The sequence below is a fragment of the Solanum tuberosum genome, unplaced genomic scaffold, assembly GCF_000226075.1.
Source record: "Solanum tuberosum cultivar DM 1-3 516 R44 unplaced genomic scaffold, SolTub_3.0 scf00086, whole genome shotgun sequence".
Classification (NCBI taxonomy): Eukaryota; Viridiplantae; Streptophyta; class Magnoliopsida; order Solanales; family Solanaceae; genus Solanum; species Solanum tuberosum.
In genome coordinates this window covers 1,852,366-1,873,685 of record NW_006239010.1, presented here as the reverse complement: position 1 = coordinate 1,873,685, position 21,320 = coordinate 1,852,366, and the positions used below count along the sequence as shown (strand labels likewise).

At 34.5% G+C, this 21,320-nt stretch overlaps 1 protein-coding gene across 1 annotated transcript; it reads left to right on the top strand.

The window, feature by feature from the left end:
• Positions 1–11,905: 11,905 nt before the first annotated feature.
• LOC107060501 (probable LRR receptor-like serine/threonine-protein kinase At1g34110) lies at positions 11,906–13,001 on the top strand. The gene is made up of 2 exons (XM_015308472.1): positions 11,906–12,597; positions 12,641–13,001. The coding sequence occupies exons 1-2, from the start codon at positions 11,906–11,908 to the stop codon at positions 12,999–13,001; spliced, it is 1,053 nt and encodes a 350-aa protein (XP_015163958.1).
• The last annotated feature ends 8,319 nt before the right edge of the window (positions 13,002–21,320 follow it).

Here is a 21,320-nt window from a genome sequence, read left to right as displayed (position 1 = left end):
AATGCACATATTGGAGATTCCTGATTGTGTTATCACTAATCCTGGAAAACAATCAAAGGTTAAGGAGGTTGTGCTAAAAATTGTTACTCCAGTGGTTATTGCATCCTTTCTGATATTCTTGTTCGTTTCAATTTGGATAATGCAACGACAGAAGAAAGGAAAGTCCAAAGATGTTGAAAAGGTACAGGAGATTAGGACTCACCAATTAGTTTCTTATTATGAGATTCAACGAGCAACAAATAATTTTGATGAATCCAATTTAATTGGTGAGGGAAGCTCTGGCTCTGTGTACAAAGGCATTTTATCTAGTGGAACTGTAGTGGCCATAAAGGTTCTGGATTTGGAAAATGAGCAAGTATGCAAGAGGTTTGATACCGAATGCGAAGTGATGAGAACTGTTAGACACAGAAATCTTGTTCCAGTGATTACTACATGTTCTAGTGACTATATAAGAGCCTTTGTTCTGCAATTTATGCCCAATGGAAGTCTAGAAAATTGGCTGTACAAAGAAGATCGCCACTTGAACCTTCATCAAAGGGTCATTGTAATGCTTGATGCAGCTATGGCAGTTGAATATCTACATCATGGTCATGTAACTCCAATAGTTCATTGCGACCTAACGCCAGCCAACGTTCTTTTGGATGATGATATGGTGGCTCATGTTGGTGATTTTGGAATCTCTAAAATTTTAGCCATAAGCAAGTTCATGGCTTATACCGAGACATCGGGCACTCTTGGATACATTGCACCAGGTATAAGAAAATCTACTCTCATTGATTTTCTCTTATCATAATTAAGCCTCTCCAATTGTTGTAGAAGTAAAAATAGAATTATTGTATTTCAATTGAGTAACCTTTCTTCAATCCTTTTCTAAGAATATGGCTCGGAGGGAATAGTGACTGTCTACTAGTGGTGATGTTTATAGCTACGGCATCATGCTGATGGAGGTTTTGACGAAAAGAAGGCCAACAGATGAAGAGATATGCAATGAAATTCTTGACTTGAGGAAATGGATCACACTATCATTTTCAGGGAGTATGTTGGACATTGTGGATGCCAATATTTTGTGTGAGGAAGAACAAATCACTAGTAAAAGTGAAATGTGCATAGCCTCCATGATAGAACTGTCTTTAGACTGCACAAAGGAAATGCCAGAATCAAGAATAACCATGAAGGATGTAGTCAAGAGGCTTAACAAAATCAAGAATGCATTTCTGGAAACGTAGACGTTAGCATCTCTTCCGACGGTGTTCTTCTCGAGCTGCATGTTAATATGATGCTTTTTGCTTACCTGTAGACATTTACCGTTTGTAGTTCAGAGTATTGCATTTCCTTCATTTTGTGGTTTCAGATTTGAGTAGTGTTTCAAATGTTTTTGAGTGCTTGAATAAAATTAAGAAATGTGTTTAACTGCACTATTTTACTTTCAGTTTGCCTCTACTTCATATTTTTGATTCATTAGTTTCTTCCAATAGATATATTGAACTATTTAATAGTTGGACTTGGTGAATTTTGTAGGACACTTGTGTTTACTTGTTCAATTTTATACAAGTTTAAGTGTCTACTTGTGCACATTCAAAGTTGGAGGCAATAGTTGTTCGCTGAAGCCAAATTAATGGTCAAGTTTATGTATTATGCCATTAATTAATGAATACTAATTAATTAAGTTCAAATTCTAGTTAAGTTTATATTCCTAATTAACTTTTCAAGTTATTATAAATTAATTAAGTTCAATAAAGTTCTAATTAATTAAGGTCAATAAGATTTCAAGTACTTCAAAATTCTAATTAAGTTCAAATAAAATCCAAGTTCTAATAAAGTTAAAATTAAGTTCTAATTAATTAAGGTCAACAAGATTTCAAGTTCATATTCCTAATTAAGTTGAAGTTATAATTAATTATAAGTTCTAATTAAGTTGTAATTCAAATCTCTAAAATCTCAAATTCAAACTACCTAGTCCTAAAATCCCAAATTCAAACATTAGTCCTAAAATCTCAAATATAATTCAAACAAGTCCTAAATTTCAAATTCAAACTAGTCTTAAAAACACAAATTCAAACTAGTCCTAGAATCCAAAATCAAACTAGTGCTAAAATCCCAAATTCAAACTATTACTCCTAAAATCTCAAATATAATTCAAACTAGTCCTACATTTCAAATTCAAATTAGTGTTAAAATCACAAATTCAAACTAGGTCCTAATTAAAATCCCAAAATCAAACTAGTGCTAAAATCCCAAATTCAAACTATTACTCCTAAAATCTCAAATATAATTCAAACTAGTCCTAAATTCCAAATTCAAACTAGTGTTAAAATCACAAATTCAAACTAGTCCTAATTAAAATCCCAAAATCAAACTAGTGCTAATAAAATCTCAAATTCAAACAAGTCATTAAATACCGTAATTCAAACTAGTCCTTAAATATCCTCATTCAAACTAGTCCTAAAATCCCAAATCAAACCAATTAACTCAAGAAATACCCATATTCAAACAAGTCTTTAAATACCCTAATTCAAACTACTCCCAAAATCTCTAATTCAGACTAGTCCTAAAATTCAAATTCAAAAACTAGTCCTAAAATATCCTAATTCAAGCTAGTCATAAAATACCCTAATTCAAACTAATCCTAAAATTACACAAATTCACTCACTAACTAATAATCCCTAATTCAAACTAATAATCAATAAACACAAATTCAATAAACTAATTACAATTAAATAACTAACAAAATTAAAATATAGCTCAAATTGAAAAACTTTTTGATGAATTAATCCCTAACCTTAAAGGAGAAGGAGAGATTGAAGTGAGAGGAGAAGGAGGCGGCGGCTGCTCTGGCGGTAGCAATGACGCGATGGTGGCGGTAGATCAGTGAGGAGTTGAGAGAAGGAGGAGAGATTGGAGAAATGGGGAAATGGGAGAAAATTGCATTTGTCTTTCAAATATTTAATGAAAAGCGACGGACAACATCTCTATGTCCGTCCTTTTAAAAAAAAATAGTTGACCAAAAAGCGACGGTCTAAGAGACACTGTCTATCGCTTTTTTTAAATAGTTGACCATGTATGTTGACCAAGAAGCGACGGACATAAAGATGCCTGTCACGACCCGATTTCTCAAGTCATGATGGCACCTACTATAACCCACCAGTAGGTAAGCCAACCCGTAACCCGGAACAACAAGTAATGGGTCTAAGGGTAGAAACTAAACAAGAGTAGGCAAATAACAATATAAACAGGCGGAAGCAAACCAAAAACATATATACAAATAAAGATCCCTCCCAGAACCTGGAAGTCACTAGTACAGAGCTACTAACAAAATGAGTACAAGTCCCAAAAGTGGACAACAGAGACTGGACTGTCTCGAAAGGTAAAAGACAAGTCTATATATACAGATGGAGACTGAAATAGTACAAAACGTTGTGTGCTCACTTCCGTCTCCGGATCAGTCTGCTCCAAGCTCGATCAACGCTGGCTACTAGTGCCCGGACCTGCATCACGAAATAGATGCAGAGCGTAGCATGAGTACCAAAACAACAGGTACCCAGTAGGCATCATAGGCCGACTGAACTTGAAAAGTAAAGGCAATATGAAAAGAAGGAATAACACAAACCGAAGTCAAGAACTAAAATCTAACTAACAAGGGAATGCACACGAGTGTACAAAGAACTAACTAAAGTAATCTATAAGCTAACTACACCTAACTGGGCCCCCATAAGCCCAGAAGGTACACTCGTGCGCAAGTTAAATAAAAACCCGAACGGACCCCCATAAGCCCGACGAGTACACATAATAACTATAACTAAAGAGAATTGCATAAAAGAACCCATGAACGAAGAACATCGAACCAGAACCTCAACCCTAATTAGTAGAATCTGACAGTACGGAGGCCGGACCTCGAACCGGATGCTCACCAAAAGTACCTAAGTAACCAATCACAAGTAACAAGTATAAGAGGTCAGAACTCTAACCGGATGCTCTATATAAGTATCTGAGCAATAGAGGCCGGAACTCTAAACCGATGCTCTATATAAGTAACTGGGCAATAGAGGCCGGAACTCTAACCGGATGCTCTATAAAGGTGCCAATGTAGCTGCTGAAAGAGTCCTAATCGATCCACACTCATAAATATCTGTGAAACGCCGTCCACGCATAGCCAATCAATGAAAGTCCTTGGAACCAAATTCAAATCGCGAAGTAGAACTAGTGTTGCTGATGTAACTCGTGAAGCCGTAACATCGGGGAAAATAAGGATAACTATAGTCGGACAAAGAGTATCGCCTAACTAAGGCCCAAACTATCAGACTCAAGTCTGCTACACCAGTCTACAGGGATTTAAGCCGGCCGAGCGACGTCGGGGCAAAACTAAGGCCTATCGGATCCGAATCATGTATTTCTAAGGCAAGCCCTAGTCAAACCTAAACTAAGGCCCAACATGCTTCAAATAAATAATAATTAAGCATGCAAGCACTCCACATAGAGAGGAGGGTCCATTAATAACACAAAGCATGCTCACAGTTACCCGATAATTCTCGAAATAGGCCGAAAACATGATTTCTAATCACCTATGCATGATTCAATAACTACCCAACCCAAATCCCAACTAATCAACATGCATTCACATTTTCGAGTTCAATCTAAGAGAGGAAAACCGTAGCCTACCTGTAGGCCAATCACACGAGCTCCAAAATAACTTCTCCGGAGCTTTCCCTTTCCGAACGTCCTCGAAACGCTGCCCCGCTATCAAAAATAGGATCACAACGTTATTACAGTCGTTTAGACACCAAAATCACAACAAACGGAGACGGGTCAATTTTGGAGTCAAAACAGGAATCGTGGGACCCGTGCAGAAAATTTCGAAATTAACCTCAAAAGTGGGTCCTAACCAGTTTTCCCAGCTCATGTCCCAAAATGGGACACAATTCGGGGCTCGGGAACAACACAATATCAACATGCAACTAAAACCCAAATTTTCTCAAAAATTAGAAATGGAACAGCAGTGAATTTACAAAAAACGAGCGGTCTACAGTAAAATCTGACAACACCACAATGTTTTCCTCGAAAAACCACTCAAGATAGCCTCAAAAATCACCAAAATCGGATCTAAAATGGCTAAGAAAACAAGTCTCAAAAATTTCCAAAATTAGGCTCACAAAAAGGGTGAGGCAGCAGGTATTTTTCAAAAATTACCTCAAACGGGGACTCCAAATCACTATCCGAGGTCACCAACAAGTTGTCCTCGAAAAATCTCACAACTTTGCCTTTTGAATCGCCCAAATCGGTTGAGAGATGAGAGAATTATGAGGGTTTGAAATTTGGGAAATGTTGCTGATTTTCTGCAATTTATTGCAGAAAATCTGCAACATTTCCAAAACTTAAAATTCCGATGGGGTGTTCCGATCTCGTTCGGAACCCCGTGCACGCAAACGAGACATGCAACCACACCAAATTCGATATTCCAGACTCAACGGCGCAGTCGAAATTTCCATCAGAGGTCATTTCGATAAAAAGTGGGTCCCACTTTCAAAAGCCATTTTAAATCAAAACCCACAAAAGGGCTCGGATAGATATCGAAAACCTCCAGACACAAAAGAAGGGTCAATCTAGACCAAACTCGACATTCCGAAGCTAACCACGCTGACGGAATTCTCATCCGAGCGCGTTTACTCAGAATGTTGACCAAAGTCAAACTTAAGCCAAATTTCAGAACGACCAGGTGACCGAACTGTCAGTCCCAGCAAGTCATAAATGACTTGGGGTTGCTATAGGAATGCTCTAAATGTCACACAGAAGGCAAGACACAGAAATGACCAAGAGGGTCATTACAATGCCGTCCGTCGCTAATAAAAAATAATTAATAAAATAAAATAAATTAAAAGCGACGGACAATATGGTTAATTTTTTAATTTATATATAATTATTTTTAATAAAAGCGACGGACAACGTCGCTATATATATTTAATAAATAATTATTAATTATATATATATATTTGGCGCAAAAATCCGCCAAAAAATGCGACGGACTAAGAGATGCCGTCCATCGCTTTTTGTCAAATAATTTAAAAAATAATTATTTTTATGAAAGATCAGATTCTAATAATTCAATAGTTTTTACATCGTAAATGCACATAATTTAAATTCAACCTTAAATTTGATCTACCTGTTTCTCAGTATCAGTCAAAGTAAGTGCAAGTAAATATTCTTGAATGGTTTTCTACATGAGGAGATTTATGTAGCTTCAACCCGAAAGTTTTTGGTTCAAGGAAGTGAAATCACTCCCGTTCTCAGTTTCATTGCTCATCAATTGAAGCTATGTTTGTAGGTAAAATTTGCAGAGATGAAAATGCTAAATAATGGAGAAGTTTTCCATCCAACAAACATGTCTTGTGCTGAATGCGAGAAAATAAATTATAATTGAATACCAAAAAAAGTAATTACAGATAAGAATAATGAACTCATAGATGAGAGGTTGGGTGCAAAGTGTAAAAGGAAAAGTTGTTTGAACACTTTTTCCAAGTAGTTGATGGAAAAAAAAAAAAAAAAAGGGTGTTAGTTTTTCTTTCTGTTTGCAAGCTTGGAAATATCTCTTTTTGCCTCTCCTTTATATTAACAAGCCTAATTATATATACAAGGTTGAATCTATTAATTTACTAGTTATAATAGTAAATTACATATTGTCTCTAAGAAATTTCATAGCATATATTTCTGTCATTCTTTTTAACAGTAGTTGTCTGGCAGCTTGTCAACACCTCGATTATTCAAACGAGTAGCTTCTATCAGCAAGATGAATACATAATTTAAACTTGAAGGGCTCCATTAACCTTTGAGATTGTTAGCACATCATATTATGTATGTGTTTTGTGTTGGAATATTTTGAAATCATAGAAAGAGGCTCTCAACAAGGGTTAAGCAGATAGAAATAAATCATAAGTAGCATTTGTTACTTTGATGTGAACTTTGAGAGCAGATGATACATGAGCATGTAAATTCTATAAGAGCACAAATGAACTTTAAGAGAAGATGCAAGTGAATTATGAGAGTGCAAATTGCAAAACAGTTCCTATGCTATTTGCTTTGAATATGTTATGAACCAAGTCCAGCCCAATGTGGATACGAAAGTAGTTATTGTGATGAAAAGAGCTATTGGGCCTAGAACAAGCAATAGGGCTAGGTTAATTTTGGATCCGGGTTGAGAAGTGGGCGTGGGAACAGTTCCATCAAAAAGAGTAGTGGTATGTGATTTAGGGATTATGCAAATTGTTGAGTAAAGAGTCTCATTCTCTCATCTCCATCCTTAATCGAGCTTCTATCTATCTCTATATATTTTTATCTTCTTCCCTTCGGTTAACCTTTTCAGTTTCATTTTAAGGACGTCAATTGTTATTAGTTTGTTGTTTCCATTTCTCAATTGTATTTTGTGTTCTTCAACGATTATAATGCATATCATGGTTGTGTTGGTAACTTGAGTTGTTATATTGGTGCTTTCATTGACGTACTCTAATGGTAGTTATGGTATTAGATCGATTCAGTGGCAACGATAATCCAGAGGACTGGATTTATAGGGCAGAGCGATACTTCACTTTCCTAGGCTTCTCTGAGGAACACTGGCTGCCTCTTCCTTCCTTATATCTTGATGGTCAGCCCCTTGAATGGTTCCGTTGGATGCTTTGCAACAAACAATTTTTTTATTAGAATCAAGTTAGCCCTGCGTTTTCGTACATAAACTTATGCAAGGTCTCGTGTGCTACAGAAGATGGAGGACAAATCTTCATCTATAGCTCAACAGGTTATAGTACAAGATACAAGTATTAGTGCTGCTACGATCTTTAGTTGAGCGAATGTATCTCCTTTGGCCAAAGAAAACTCAAGCCCTATGGGACCATCTGGAGTTGTTTAACACTTCTGCAGATAAACATTTGGGCCATGTTTTATGAAATGTTGAGTGGAGTTTTCATCAAAGAATTGGAGGATACTTCTTCTGCATCTAGCCTTGTAGCTGATTTGGAAGATATTCAGTCACCTAAGGTGTTCAACGAACTTTTCCGTAGTTGCTACCCCAAGATAGTCGCAGAGCTGCAATCTGATACTCCAATCAAAATGCTTGATGAAGAAGCATCAGGCCCTGAATGCAGCAAAGTCCAACTGTTCGATGAATGTTCCCCAAGAAATATGTCAAAGAGGTACATTACTGCTACTTATCTGGATCGTGACTCTAATAAACAGAAAATTGAATTAGAAACCTTTGACGACATGTATCTTCGTGAGTTTTTTTTTTAGCCTGAGACTACTAAGGAGCTATGTCATGATAATTTTTTTCTGAAGATTGAGGATACTGGATAGCGTTCCACCAAGTAACATGCCTTGGGATAAAATGCTGCTTGTTGTGGATCATGGAAAATCTACAAATGTATCCCATGCTCACAATATTTTGTGTCAATTTTCAGTTAATCCTAATGTTAATTCCTCTATTGTCTCCGTTCACGGAACTTGATGGAATGTGCTAACCTATCACAAGCTAAGGGGCTGGGTCAACAATACACTAAACATGCAGTAAAAGATAACTAAACAACCAAGAAGACAACAAGGAGTTTTATGAGGAATTTGCATTATTGGCTCGTGTTTATAGGATTCTGAATGAGTTTCGAGGGTCAAAAAGATGTTTTCAATGTTGCTGGTGCAAACTTTTAGTGGCAAATAAAACAGACTTTTAGCGACGAAACAATGGGTTTTAGACACGACATTGTTCAGTTAAATATCTATTCGAACCCATTTCATATTTTGGACATTTTGGGAGCTAGAAAAGTTGGTTTGAGGTGATTTTTTATGCGTTTTTCTTTCATAATCATTGGTTGTATTTCTAAGCCTATTTTACTCTTTTTCCAAGAATATCCCTTTCATATCTCATGATTTATATCAATTAAGTTGAGATTTTAAACACCAAAGTAGAGAAATAAAAAATTGTTGATTTGAAGGTCGATTTGGAATGGATTTTCATTGATTTTCGGGATTTAAGGTCCTTGTATTTTGGGTAAACTGATTTTGACAAAGTTTTTCCGAAATTTCTCATTTTTGACCGCATTTCAAATGTGAGTTTTGGGTTTTTTCTCCCAAAGTTGGAAAAATAGTAAATTATTGATTTAGAGCTTGATTCTTGCTTGTATTTAATGAGTTTTTCAACCACAAACTCCTCTTGGCATGTAGAACTTGATTTTCAACTAAAAAAATTTGATTTTACCCTTTTGATTTCTGAAGTGATTTTAAAACTATTTTACCTCTGATTTCAAATCATATCAATATGGATATCATTGGACTCCTTTTGACTAATGATTTTCATTCTTTATAGTTGAAAATCGTTTTGATTAGTGTGTGGTTAAGGATTTGCTCTAGTAGAGTTGTTCGAGTGAAGTTTTGGTCTTGAGGTAGGTTTGGCTATCCTTCTCCTAGACCTGGATTGGGTAATTGACCATTCTTATGTCTTAGGCTATAGGATGAGATCGTAGCATAATTTTGGGCTGTGATTTGTATTGTGTTGCCCGTGCGGGGGCTCGATTATATTGTGTTGCCCATGTGGGGGCTTGCATGTATTTTTTAGCCTGTGTTGAGGCCTTAATTGTTGTTTTATTTGCTTTGAAAGCATATAATTCATGAGTTGCTTGTGAGAGAGGCTTGTAATTCTATTTGACTTGTAATGCCCGATTGAGGGGCTGAGTTGGAAACTTTATAATGCTTTGAGTAAGCGAAATGCTTTCTAAATGGAATTCACTTATTTCAAATGAACTCTTTCCCACTATTTTTCATATGAGAGTGTATATCATGATTCTACCGAGTTTTGAGAAATTTAGACTATTGATACATATTGATTTAATTGTTGCTTCCATGTTTTATATGTGTTGTGATGCATCCATCCTCATTCATGTTATCATGTTCTTGGAAAATTGAGAAAAATGTAGAGATTCCTTTTGAGAAAGAAAATGAGACACTTTTTTATATCATTGACCACACTGAGGTGGCAAGTTGATGAGATATTGAGATTGTGATTTGGTATAAGGACTGTGAGTCCCCCGCGGGTCCTTGTCTGGGAGCCTTAGCTTGACAGGGTGTATATGATAGGTTGTGTAACAACCTTGATTCCACTGTACTACCACATCATTGCATCATCTTATTGCATTGCATTAATCATTTAAATTGTTTGACTTGTCTGTGATATGAGAACTATTGTGACCTTATGTGTTTACTTTACTCGCGCCGTTCATTATAAGTTGTTGGCATCGATGGCGGAATGAGACTTTTTTGTATGTAGGTGGAAGCGTTCCATAGTATATTCTATAAGTTGATTAATTTCTTTTGCTCAGTCAGCCAAGCCTACTGAGTACTTGTGGATTGTACTCACCCCCTGCTTCTGTTATTCATTTTATGCAGATCCTAGTCAGGTTGAGCTTTGTATCAGTTGATTGGATCCAGTGGAGTTCTCTCTTTCGGAGTTATGGTTAGATCATGTTTTCCGAATCACCAGTAATCTCTTTCTATCATTTAAAGTCTTTAACTTTCTTTTCGAAGACTTGAGATATATTTCACATTCTAAAAATGTATTAGATGCTCTTTATACTTATGCTACCAGGTTTTGAGGATATTCTTTGTTGTGTTTTTTGTCGTTTGTGGTATGACTTTCCTTCGAGAGTCTCTTATGTGTATTTCTTTCGGCTTACACATTTTTTTGGGATTCTCGGGGTGTGTGCCATCATGACCTCAACTTTTGGGTCTTGATACTAACAAAATTTACCGTTGATATCTTTTTTGTTAGCTCCAGAGAAAAATTTCATGAAATCACAGTCACTCATCTTTTATTAGTCTGTTCAAAACTAATTTACTTTTATCAAAAAGTAAAACTACACTTAAATAATTTATAATTTATTTCTACAAAATGTGTTTGTTGCAACAACATTTTATAGACTATTCAATTATTGATAGCGTGATCAAAGACAGATTTAGAATTTACCTGCAACTTTTCTAATAAGCATTAAATACATTATATTTTTAAAGTTATAGGTTCATGTACACTATTTATTACCATTAGTAAAATTTCACACATAAATGTACTGCCCCAATAATAAAAGGTCAAACAACATTTTTTTTAAAACTTGTCTTGGACTATGGAGACTCCCATTGACTTGGTTCTGGACCATACAATATATATCCATATGTTTTTGCCTTTATAAAGTTGGCCAATGTGAGATGAAATTCTTACCTTTAAACAAAAACAGAAACTTGAATGAGATAATCAAAAGCACTAAGGCTAGATATAAAATACTTTTGGAAAAGGCAGAGGGGTCATTTTAAGGACGATTTCATACGTTTGCAGTGAAGATTTTGGAAATAGTTAGGGGTAAGACTTCGTACACTTGGGCAAATACCAATTGCTCTGTCAAGTCAACACATAAAGTGGGACGATATAATTGAATAATATAGAGTCGTCCCCATTAAGGAATGTTTTACCGCAATGTGATACTTCCCAGTACGAATGGAAATTTCCTCAAGAATAGAAAACTACTTGTAACGTAATAAACCGATAATAATAATGATCATCAACAAATTATTTTTTATATGGTTCCTCACTTCTGTATTTTAATTTTTTACCGTTTTAGATATATCTTACTTGAGCTGAATGTTTCGAAACTGTCTCTCTACCTTTAATACAAGATAGGAATAAAGTTGTGTACCCAGCACGTACCCTACTTTCTATTCCTTAGGCAACGCACGGAGTAACAGAAATAATAGAATAGAGTTGGCCCATACCTTTTAATTCTCATTATTATTATTATTATTATTATGAAGGATTAAATTACCAACAAGTCTATTTCAAAACCGGAGAGTTCAAGTAATTTCATTGGCTTTCAATGAACTCAGTGGTGAAATGTGGAGAGGGCCATGGTATGTACCCGAACTCAGAGTCTTAAATCTCGGGAACAATAGTCTCACGGGTATAATCCCTCCTTATGTTGGAAATGCCACAAAATTGATGAACTTCGATTTGTCTGAGAATAGAGTCAGCGGCAACATTCCAAAGGGGATCGGTAATCTGAGCCAACTAACAGAGTTGTATTTGTACAACAATCAATTAACAGGTTTCATTCCCACAACATTGTTTAATATTTCGTCACTTCTTGCCATATTTCTTGGAATCAATAGGCTTTCCGGTCCTCTCTTGGTAGATGAAGGAAATATTGTCTCAAATTTCAACTTCTTAAGTATATCTTACAACCAAATTTCTGGCTGCATTCCTTCCAACATATGCCAACTCACAGAGCTCAATTTTTTGTCCATATATTTCAACAACATAACTGGAGACATACCCAAAAATATTGGTTGTTTATCTAACCTCGAGAAGTTTTATATTGGTGAGAATCCAATAAAAGGGACTATTCCCACTTCATTGGGAAATATTTCCACTCTGCAATATCTTTATTGTGGAAACAATCGCATAGTGGGGCAAATTCCTCCGGAATTAGGGAAGATATCAAATTTGAGGGAATTAAGCTTTGTCCATAATTATAATCTTATTGGGCAAAATTCTCATACCTTAAAAGCTATCAAATGCATTGTCAGGTACTATTCCTAAGTCTTTGCAAAAATTCTCATACCTTAAAAGCATTAATGTTTCATTTAATGATTTAGAAGGTGAAATACCGAGTGGTGGTGTGTTTGCATATTCCACTCTCCAATCATTTCTCGGGAACAAAGGTCTCTGCGGAATGCACATATTGGAGATTCCTGCTTGTGCTATCACTAATCCTGGAAAACAATCAAAGATCAAGGAGGGTTTGCTAGAAATTGTTACTCCAGTGGTTACTTCATCCTTTCTGATATTCTTGTTGGCTACAATTTGGATAATGAAACGACAAAAGAAAGGGAAGTCCAAAGATGTGGAGAAGGTACCGGAGATCAGGACTCATCAATTAGTTGCAATGGGAGTCTTGAGAATTGGTTGTATAGAGAAGAGTTCCACTTGAACCTCCTTCAAAGAGTCTCCATAATTCTTGATGTGTCTGTGGCAATCGAATATCTACACCATGGTCATAACACTCCAATAGTTCATTGCGACCTGAAGCCAGGCAACGTTCTTTTGGATGAAGATATGGTGGCTCATGTTGGTGATTTTGGAATCTCTAAGATTTTAGCTGTCAGCAAGTCCGTGGTACATACAGAGACATTGGGCACTCTTGGATACATTGCACCAGGTATAAAAAATCTACTCTCCTTGATTTTCTCTTATCATAATTAAGCCTCTCCAAGTTGTAGAAGTAAAAAAAAAAAGAAGTTTTCATTTATGCAGAATTATTGTTTTTAATTCTTTTCTTCATTCTGTTTTTTAGAATATGGCACGGAGGGAATAGTGTACACTAGCGGTGATGTTTATAGCTATGGCATCATGTTGATGGAGGTTTTGACGAAAAGAAGGCCAACAGATGAAGAGATATGCAATGGAAATCTTGACTTGAGGAAATGGATAACACAATCATTTTCAGGGAGTATGATGGATGTTGTGATGCCAATTCAATATTTTTTCTGAGGAAGAACAAATCACTTGTAAAAGTGAAATGTGCATAGCGTCCATGATAGAATTGGCTTTAGACTGCACAAAGGAAACGCCAGAATCAAGAGTGACCATGAAAGAAGTAGTGAAGAGGCTTAACAAAATCAAGAATACATTTATGGAAACATAGAAGTCATGGTGTTCTTTTCTGAGCTGCAAATTAATATGATACCTTTTGTTTCTGTAATAAAGTTGTCGTATAGTACTACGTGAAGTCTTTGAGTGTTTTGGACCTATTTTACTCTATCTATTTGTGATTATGTTTTGAATGCTTGAAAGAAATCAGAAATAATGGTGTTTAGCTGCACGATTTTGCTTTTTGAATGTGATGAAACAATTAGTGAATTGAGCACTTTTCATTTCCTTGTACTAATTAATTACTGTCTTCTTTGGACTTTACCTTCACAAGTATTCCAACAAACCTATCTTAACACCAGAGAGTTCCAAAGAAAATTTGGTAATCTGAGCCAGTTGTTGTCCCTCTTGCTTGATCTGAAGTTTCTAAGTATATGTTACAATCTAATTTCTGGTCACATTCCTTCCAACAACATAACTGGAGAAATACCCTTCAAAAATCAAGTAGTTTTCCTTTGGAAAGATTAGTGTGAGGCTTCTGCTATTATCCTGAGTTTAATTTCATTGAAAATATGTTTTAAATATTATTTTCATACCATGTTATAACTTTAGTGACCTGAGTATGAGTATAAGCTAACAGAGGTTTAAGGATCAATTCTACTTAAGCAAGAATTAAGGATGTATTCGGTACAGGGGAAAAACATTTCTCAACTTTTCCGTATATGCTTTGTCAATCAACAACAACAACGTCTCAATGTCAAACAAGTTTGGAGATATATATTTTTGTTGATAGTTTACTTAAAATATTGACTACTATTTCTTGATGAATAAAAATAAAAATATATAAAACTTCTTAACAAGAATTAAATAAAACCTCTTAACAAGAATTCTTCCTTCTATTATGAGTTGGCCGATTTTGTGAAACACAACCCAAGTAGTGTCAACTATCAAGGAAAAAATAGATAAATTCATTTTCTTGTTTTCCTCCTTTTAATCTGTTTTCGCATTAATCTTTTTGCTACTTATTTTCCTCATCCATATTAATCTGTTTTCACATCAATATTTTTGCTACTTATTTTCCTCCTACTTATTAATCTGATTTCACATTTTGGAAATTAGAGTCTATTTATTTAAATTAATGAAAAATAAATTAATGAAGGTATTTAGCTGCACTATTTTGCTTTTTGTCTGCAACGTCGGAAATCTCTCTTTTCGCCTCTCTCCTTCATTTGTATTTTCCTCGGAATTTTTACACAGTCAATGTGCAGAACATAAAACTCTAATGAGATTAAAAACATGAATAGATTAAGCACCGTTGATAATGTATTTGCCTCAGTATCTCCTGCAGAGAGTCCAATCAGAACGAGCCCTACGCTACGCGATTTCAAATTAGTTGGATTTCAATATGAATATTAAGTAACAGATGATAAAGATTATTAAAAATCGGGAAAAGGGCAAATGTACATTTCTAACTTTGCAGGTGATATATCCTCATTAAAAAAGTGACGCATTTATACTTGTCGTCTATCTAAAGCATGATTACTCTTTCGTTGACAAACTCATTGACTTAGAAAAAAAATAATCTTAAAAAATTATTTTAACTTCTAAAAATACGATGTAACCTTTAAAAAATTACCTTATCCATTTTTTTAATCTCTTCAGGCCCGACTTAGTTGAAAAAATGGATGTTCATGTGACAATGAGTACTTGATACCCCTTGTTAAAAAAGTATTCATATGACAATTTCCATTCATAAAAATAATTTTGTTATTTGTTACTTTGCCTTATTATTGACGAGTGCAATTCATGCATTAGAGTATGTTTATAGAACCAATTTAAATCAGGATAAGGATAAGGTGTTTAGATGGTCATAAACAAAAGTTAAGATTCACAATACGATACATTATGAAACAATACGTAGCAACAATAGTGAAATCAAGGTCCTTTCTAGATAAAAAAAAAAAGAAGAGAAAATACAGGTAAAAATAAGATTTCATGTACTCAAAAATTGACTTTGAGATACATAATTCTCTACATCAGATACTTGTGTTTAAGAGACATTATAATTAAGTTAATGTATTTAGATGACCACTGGATATATAATTTTAGTATCAAATGGATAATTAAGGCAAAATTTAAGTATCTATCGATGTATTTTAGCGAAAATAAGATATGAGGAGGTTAAAAACAACAATCAACTAAATATCAGGTTCATATAATTTAGTTCTTATTTATGTGAAGTTGTGAATATAGGAAATCTTAGCCTCCGATTCTTTTTCAGGTTCACATTATTATAACAATGAATGTTGCCCTTATCATTTGAATTTGATTGAATATACTATATTTTGGAATTAAAAGATGAAAAATTTAAACAACATTTGGTACAAGATTTGTGTACCTTTGATTGTTGCAGCAAAATGAAATTCACGAACTGAATGATTTGCTCCAGATCCTTCTTTGTATCACTAGGAAACAAAGATAGTGCTTCACAAACTAAATGTCTTTTTTGTTGGGTGTCTTTCATCTAAGAAGATGTTACCCTTTTCTTTTGAGTTTTTAAATTTTTATTCTGTCTTTGTTAAGAGCGTAAATCATCTATATAAAAAGGGATTGTTTACATTGGAATAGTTACAGTAATTGTTCTCTCCCTTATTTTAAATTAGCATTTATCCCTTTTACAGATAACAACTTCGGATCGGGTTAAATCGGATCGGATTAAATTGAGTTCGGATCGGCCCACATGGGCGATCCACGACTGAAGACTTACAAAAGAAAATAAAAAAGATTTAGAAAATATATATATTTTTTTTTTTAAAAAAAAAAAAGTGAAATCCCACGTGACAACGTGTGTAGTAGTGTGTCACGTTTGATTTTCTTCTAAAGAAAACGTTAAAATTTCTTTGATTTTGTGCTAATTAGTGAATGTGTGTTGTGTAACACAGCCTTACAAATTTGATTTGAAAGATTGACTCATATTGACTTTGCTCTTAGCAATTATTCTTTCTACTAGTTATGGACACATGCGTTGCACGTGTATTCTTATCAAGTATTTCAAACTTTCTAAAATGACATGAATATTAGTGTAACATACATATGTAAGTGTTTCCTATTTGAAAGTGAAAATACAATTTTCCATGTGAAAAATATATGTTGCAACAATATAAATACAAATCGTAGAAAAACTAAAAATAAAACAAAAAGGGTGAAAATGAACAATATATGTATGTGTTCGCAACAATATATTAGATAGACGATAAAGTAACACAATTAAAATCTTTCATTCAAAGTAACAATTTTTTAGCAATCTTTATTTAAATTAATTTGAATATTGACAATATGGATATCTGAGCATATTGCATAATGCAACTATTATCAAACTCATCATACATTAATAGAAGTTTTGTCGATTAAGTAACAGTTACAACAACAATAACACAATGACAAACAAATTCTCACAGCAATGCAAAATGATACAAGAATTACATAAAAATGTGGTTTGCATACCAAATTTAATTTGGACAACCATAACTTGACTCTAAAATGGAAAAGAAAATTTAAAATTATAAGCTAATAAACAAAAGATCTCAAGGAATAAGTTATCTCTTCTATACTTCTAAGTTCAACTATTCTACTGTAAGAAAACTTTTTTTTTCATGATTTCATCTCTTATACTACTAACTTCAACTATTCTATTGTAAGAAAGCTAACTTTGGAATGATGTCATCTGTTCTTCTCCTCAGTTACCTTCTTGACAATATGTTATTTCATTAGCTAGGAAGGAGATTAGAGAATCATAGATGACAAAAAAGAAAAGAATATGATGGTCTAGGGACAAGCAAATTGTGGCTATAATTTACTGGTATTTATAGTGATATTTAAATGTCTTTTCACCTACCAAAATTCAGACACATATCATGAAACATTTCAAGATTCAAAGAGTCACTGAATTGGAAGAGTTTCAATAATGAGACACATTGAATCATGACACATAAATTTTATTTTTGGTTTCAAGATTCGAAGAGTCACTGAATTGGAAGAGTTTCACACATTGTTTTATCTTCTACTTTAATTAAATTAATTAATCTAATCAATTATAATTATAATGCCATAACACAAGAATAAAGTATAGTTGTTGGGCTTCATATATATCATTATATAATTAAAATATTAATATTTAACAAATTAAGTAACCATATTTTGATTTAGTGGAGGGGTAAAATGGTAATTCAACTTTAAAGGTATATATAGATTATTTTAAGTAAATTGAAGGAAAAAATAAAAATAAATACAATTTTATTTTATTTTATTTTTGAAAATATGTAACTAATTTATTTTTTAAAAGGATAAAAATGTCTAACAATTTTCTATGAATAATTTTTCTTTGAATTTTTGACTTAACACCTTTCCACTTTTAGAATTTAGTGTAGTATAATAATAGTATTATATAATTACTATTTAATATTTAATTGATTAGCTATTTCGTAATATTTTTATTTAGTGTAGGGGTAAAATGGTATTTCAACTTTTAACTTTTTTTTTCCCGACTTTTAATAATATATATAATATATGATTATCACTTTTATTTCGTTTTGTGAAACACAACCCAATTAGTGTCTTTTTTTCATATTGGAAATTATAGTTCATATATACTTTTCAACATTTTATTTGTTTTAGTGCTATATATATATAATGGAATGGTAACTTTGATCATTGGAAATACAAAACACACAAATTAATATGGAGAAGCACATTTTCTTATTGATTCTTCTCTTTCTAATTCAACTTTCTGTATCATTTGCTTCCTCAAATGAGACTGACCAACAAGCTCTATTAGCTTTCCAAAATCTTATTACAAGTCCCACTCATTTTTTTGGCCAATAATTGGCCAAAAAAACTTCTTTTTTGCTCTTGGTTTGGTGTCACTTGCACTCCAAAAAGCCAAAGGGTTGCTGCCTTGACTCTTCTTAATTTGCAACTTCAAGGCACAATTTCCCCGTCTTTGGCCAATTTGTCCTTCCTCAGTGTTCTCAATCTCCAGAACAACAGCATCCACGGTGGCATCCCTTATGGACTTGGCTACTTGCCTCGCTTGCGAGTGATTGATATTCAAAACAATCAGCTCAACGGAAGTATACCAACAAGTCTATTTCAAAACCGGAGAGTTCAAGTTATTTCATTGGCTTTCAATGAACTCAGTGGTGAAATGTGGAGAGGGCCATGGTATGTACCCGAACTCAGTCTTAAATCTCACGAACAATAGCCTCACAGGTATGATCCCTCCTTCTGTTGGAAATGCCACAAAAATGATGAGTTTCAGTTTGTCTGGGAATAGAGTCAGCGGCAACATTCCAAAGGAGGTCAGTAATCTGAGCCAGCTTGCATATTTGCCCTTGTTCGATAATCAATTAACAGGTTCCATTCCCGCAACACTGTTTAATATCTCGTCGCTACTTGCTGTATCTCTGTCAATCAATAGCCTTTCTGGTCCTCTCATGCTAGATGAAGGGAATATTGTGTCCAATCTGTACTTTTTAAGTATATCTTACAACCAAATATCTGGTTGCATTCCTTCCAACATATGCCAACTCACAGAGCTCAAAGTTTTGTCCATATCTTTCAACAATATAACTGGAGACATACCCAGAAATATTGGTTGTTTATCCAAGCTCGATGGGTTTTATATTGGCCATAATCCAATAAAAGGGACTATTCCCACTTCATTGGGAAATATTTCCACTCTGCATGATGTTTACTGTCGAAACAATCTCATAGTGGGGGGAATTCCTCCGGAATTAGGAAAGCTATCAAATTTGAGGCAATTAACCTTTGACAATAATTCTAATCTTATTGGTCAAATTCCAAAGGCTATTTTCAACATATCTTCTTTGGAAGTGATTTCTTTCCATTACAACAACCTCTTGGGGAGAATTCCAACCACTACAGGTCTTCATCTTCCGAACCTTAAAGAACTTGACTTGGCAGTGAATCAGCTTGAAGGGGAAATTCCATTGTTCATAACAAATGCTTCCAAGCTTGAAATGCTGGAGCTAAATAATAACTTTCTGAAAGGAACTATTCCTACTAATTTAAGAAATCTTCGTGAGCTGCGATATCTGCTCCTACATACTAATCAACTTACCAATGAACCAAGAGACTGTGAGTTGTTATTCTTCAATTCTTTGGCGGACGGTAAGATGTTGCGATATTTACAAGTGGGTAACAATCCGTTGAATGGCATTCTGCCCAATTCTATTGGGAATCTTTGATCTACTATTCAAAACATTGATATAGGAGATGCTCACATCAACGGCCCCATCCCCACAAGTATAGGCAACATGAGCGGTCTTACAGCCATAGACATTGAAGGAAACAACTTAACAGGGAGTATTCCTTCTGAGATTGGTAAGCTTAAACAACTCCAAGGTCTGTATCTATATAATAATAAATTGCAGGGACATATTCCAGAGGCCGTATGCCATTTATCTAATTTGGTACAACTATTTCTGAATGGTAATGAGCTCTCTGGATTAATTCCAGAATGCTTAGGAAATCTTAGCATGCTACAAAAGCTTTATTTGAATTCTAACAAATTTTCATCTAAATTTCCGTTGAGCCTTTGGAAGATGAGTGGTCTCCTCTATCTAAGAGTGTCACGAAATTCAATTGAGGGAGAATTTCCATTAGATATTGGAGGACTGAAAGCCATTGTAGAACTACATCTTACCAGTAACCACTTTTCAGGAATGATACCAAGCACATTCGGGGAACTCCAAAACCTGCAGTCTCTTGACCTATCGAACAATTCATTTTTTGGCCAAATTCCATTATCCTTTGCCAACTTGATAAGCTTAGAATACTTGGATTTGTCTTCAAATGCGTTGTCAGGTACTATTCCTAAGTCTTTGGAAAAACTCTCATACCTTAAAAGCATTAATGTTTCATTTAATGATTTAGAAGGTCAAATACCGAGTGGTGGTGTGTTTGCAAATTCCACTTTGCAATCATTTCTCAAGAACAAAGGTCTTTGTGGAATGCACATATTGGAGATTCCTGCTTGTGCTATCACTAATCCTGGAAAACAATCAAAGCTTAAAGAGGTTCTGCTAAAAATTGTTACTCCAGTGGTTACTTCATCCTTTCTGATATTCTTGTTCGTTTCAATTTGGATAATAAAACGACAGAAGAAAGGGAAGTCCAAAGATGTGGAGAAGGTACCGGAGATCGGGACTCATCAATTAGTTTCTTATCACGAGATTCAACGAGCAACAAATAATTTTGATGAATCCAATTTAATTGGTGAGGGAAGCTCCAGCTCTGTGTACAAAGGCACATTGTTTGGTGGAACTGCAGTGGCCATAAAGGTTCTCGATTTGGAAATGAGCAGGTATGCAAAAGGTTTAATACCGAATGCGAAGTGATGAGAAATGTTAGACACAGAAATCTTGTTCCAATGATTACTACTTGTTCTAGTGACTATATAAGAGCCTTTATTCTGCAATTTATGCCCAATGGAAGTCTTGAGAATTGGCTGTACAAAGAAGATCGCCACTTGAACCTTCATCAAAGAGTTTCTGTAATGCTTGATACAGCTATGGCAGTTGAATATCTACATCATGGTCATGTCACTTCAATAGTTCATTGCGACTTAAAGCCAGCCAAC

Coding starts and splice junctions, on each gene's coding strand:
- LOC107060501 (XM_015308472.1), top strand. CDS start 11,906: ATGTGGAGAGGGCCATGGTATGTACCCGAACTCAGAGTCTTAAATCTC. Junction 12,598..12,640: donor GCTATCAAATGCATTGTCAG/GTACTATTCCTA, acceptor ATACCTTAAAAG/CATTAATGTTTCATTTAATG.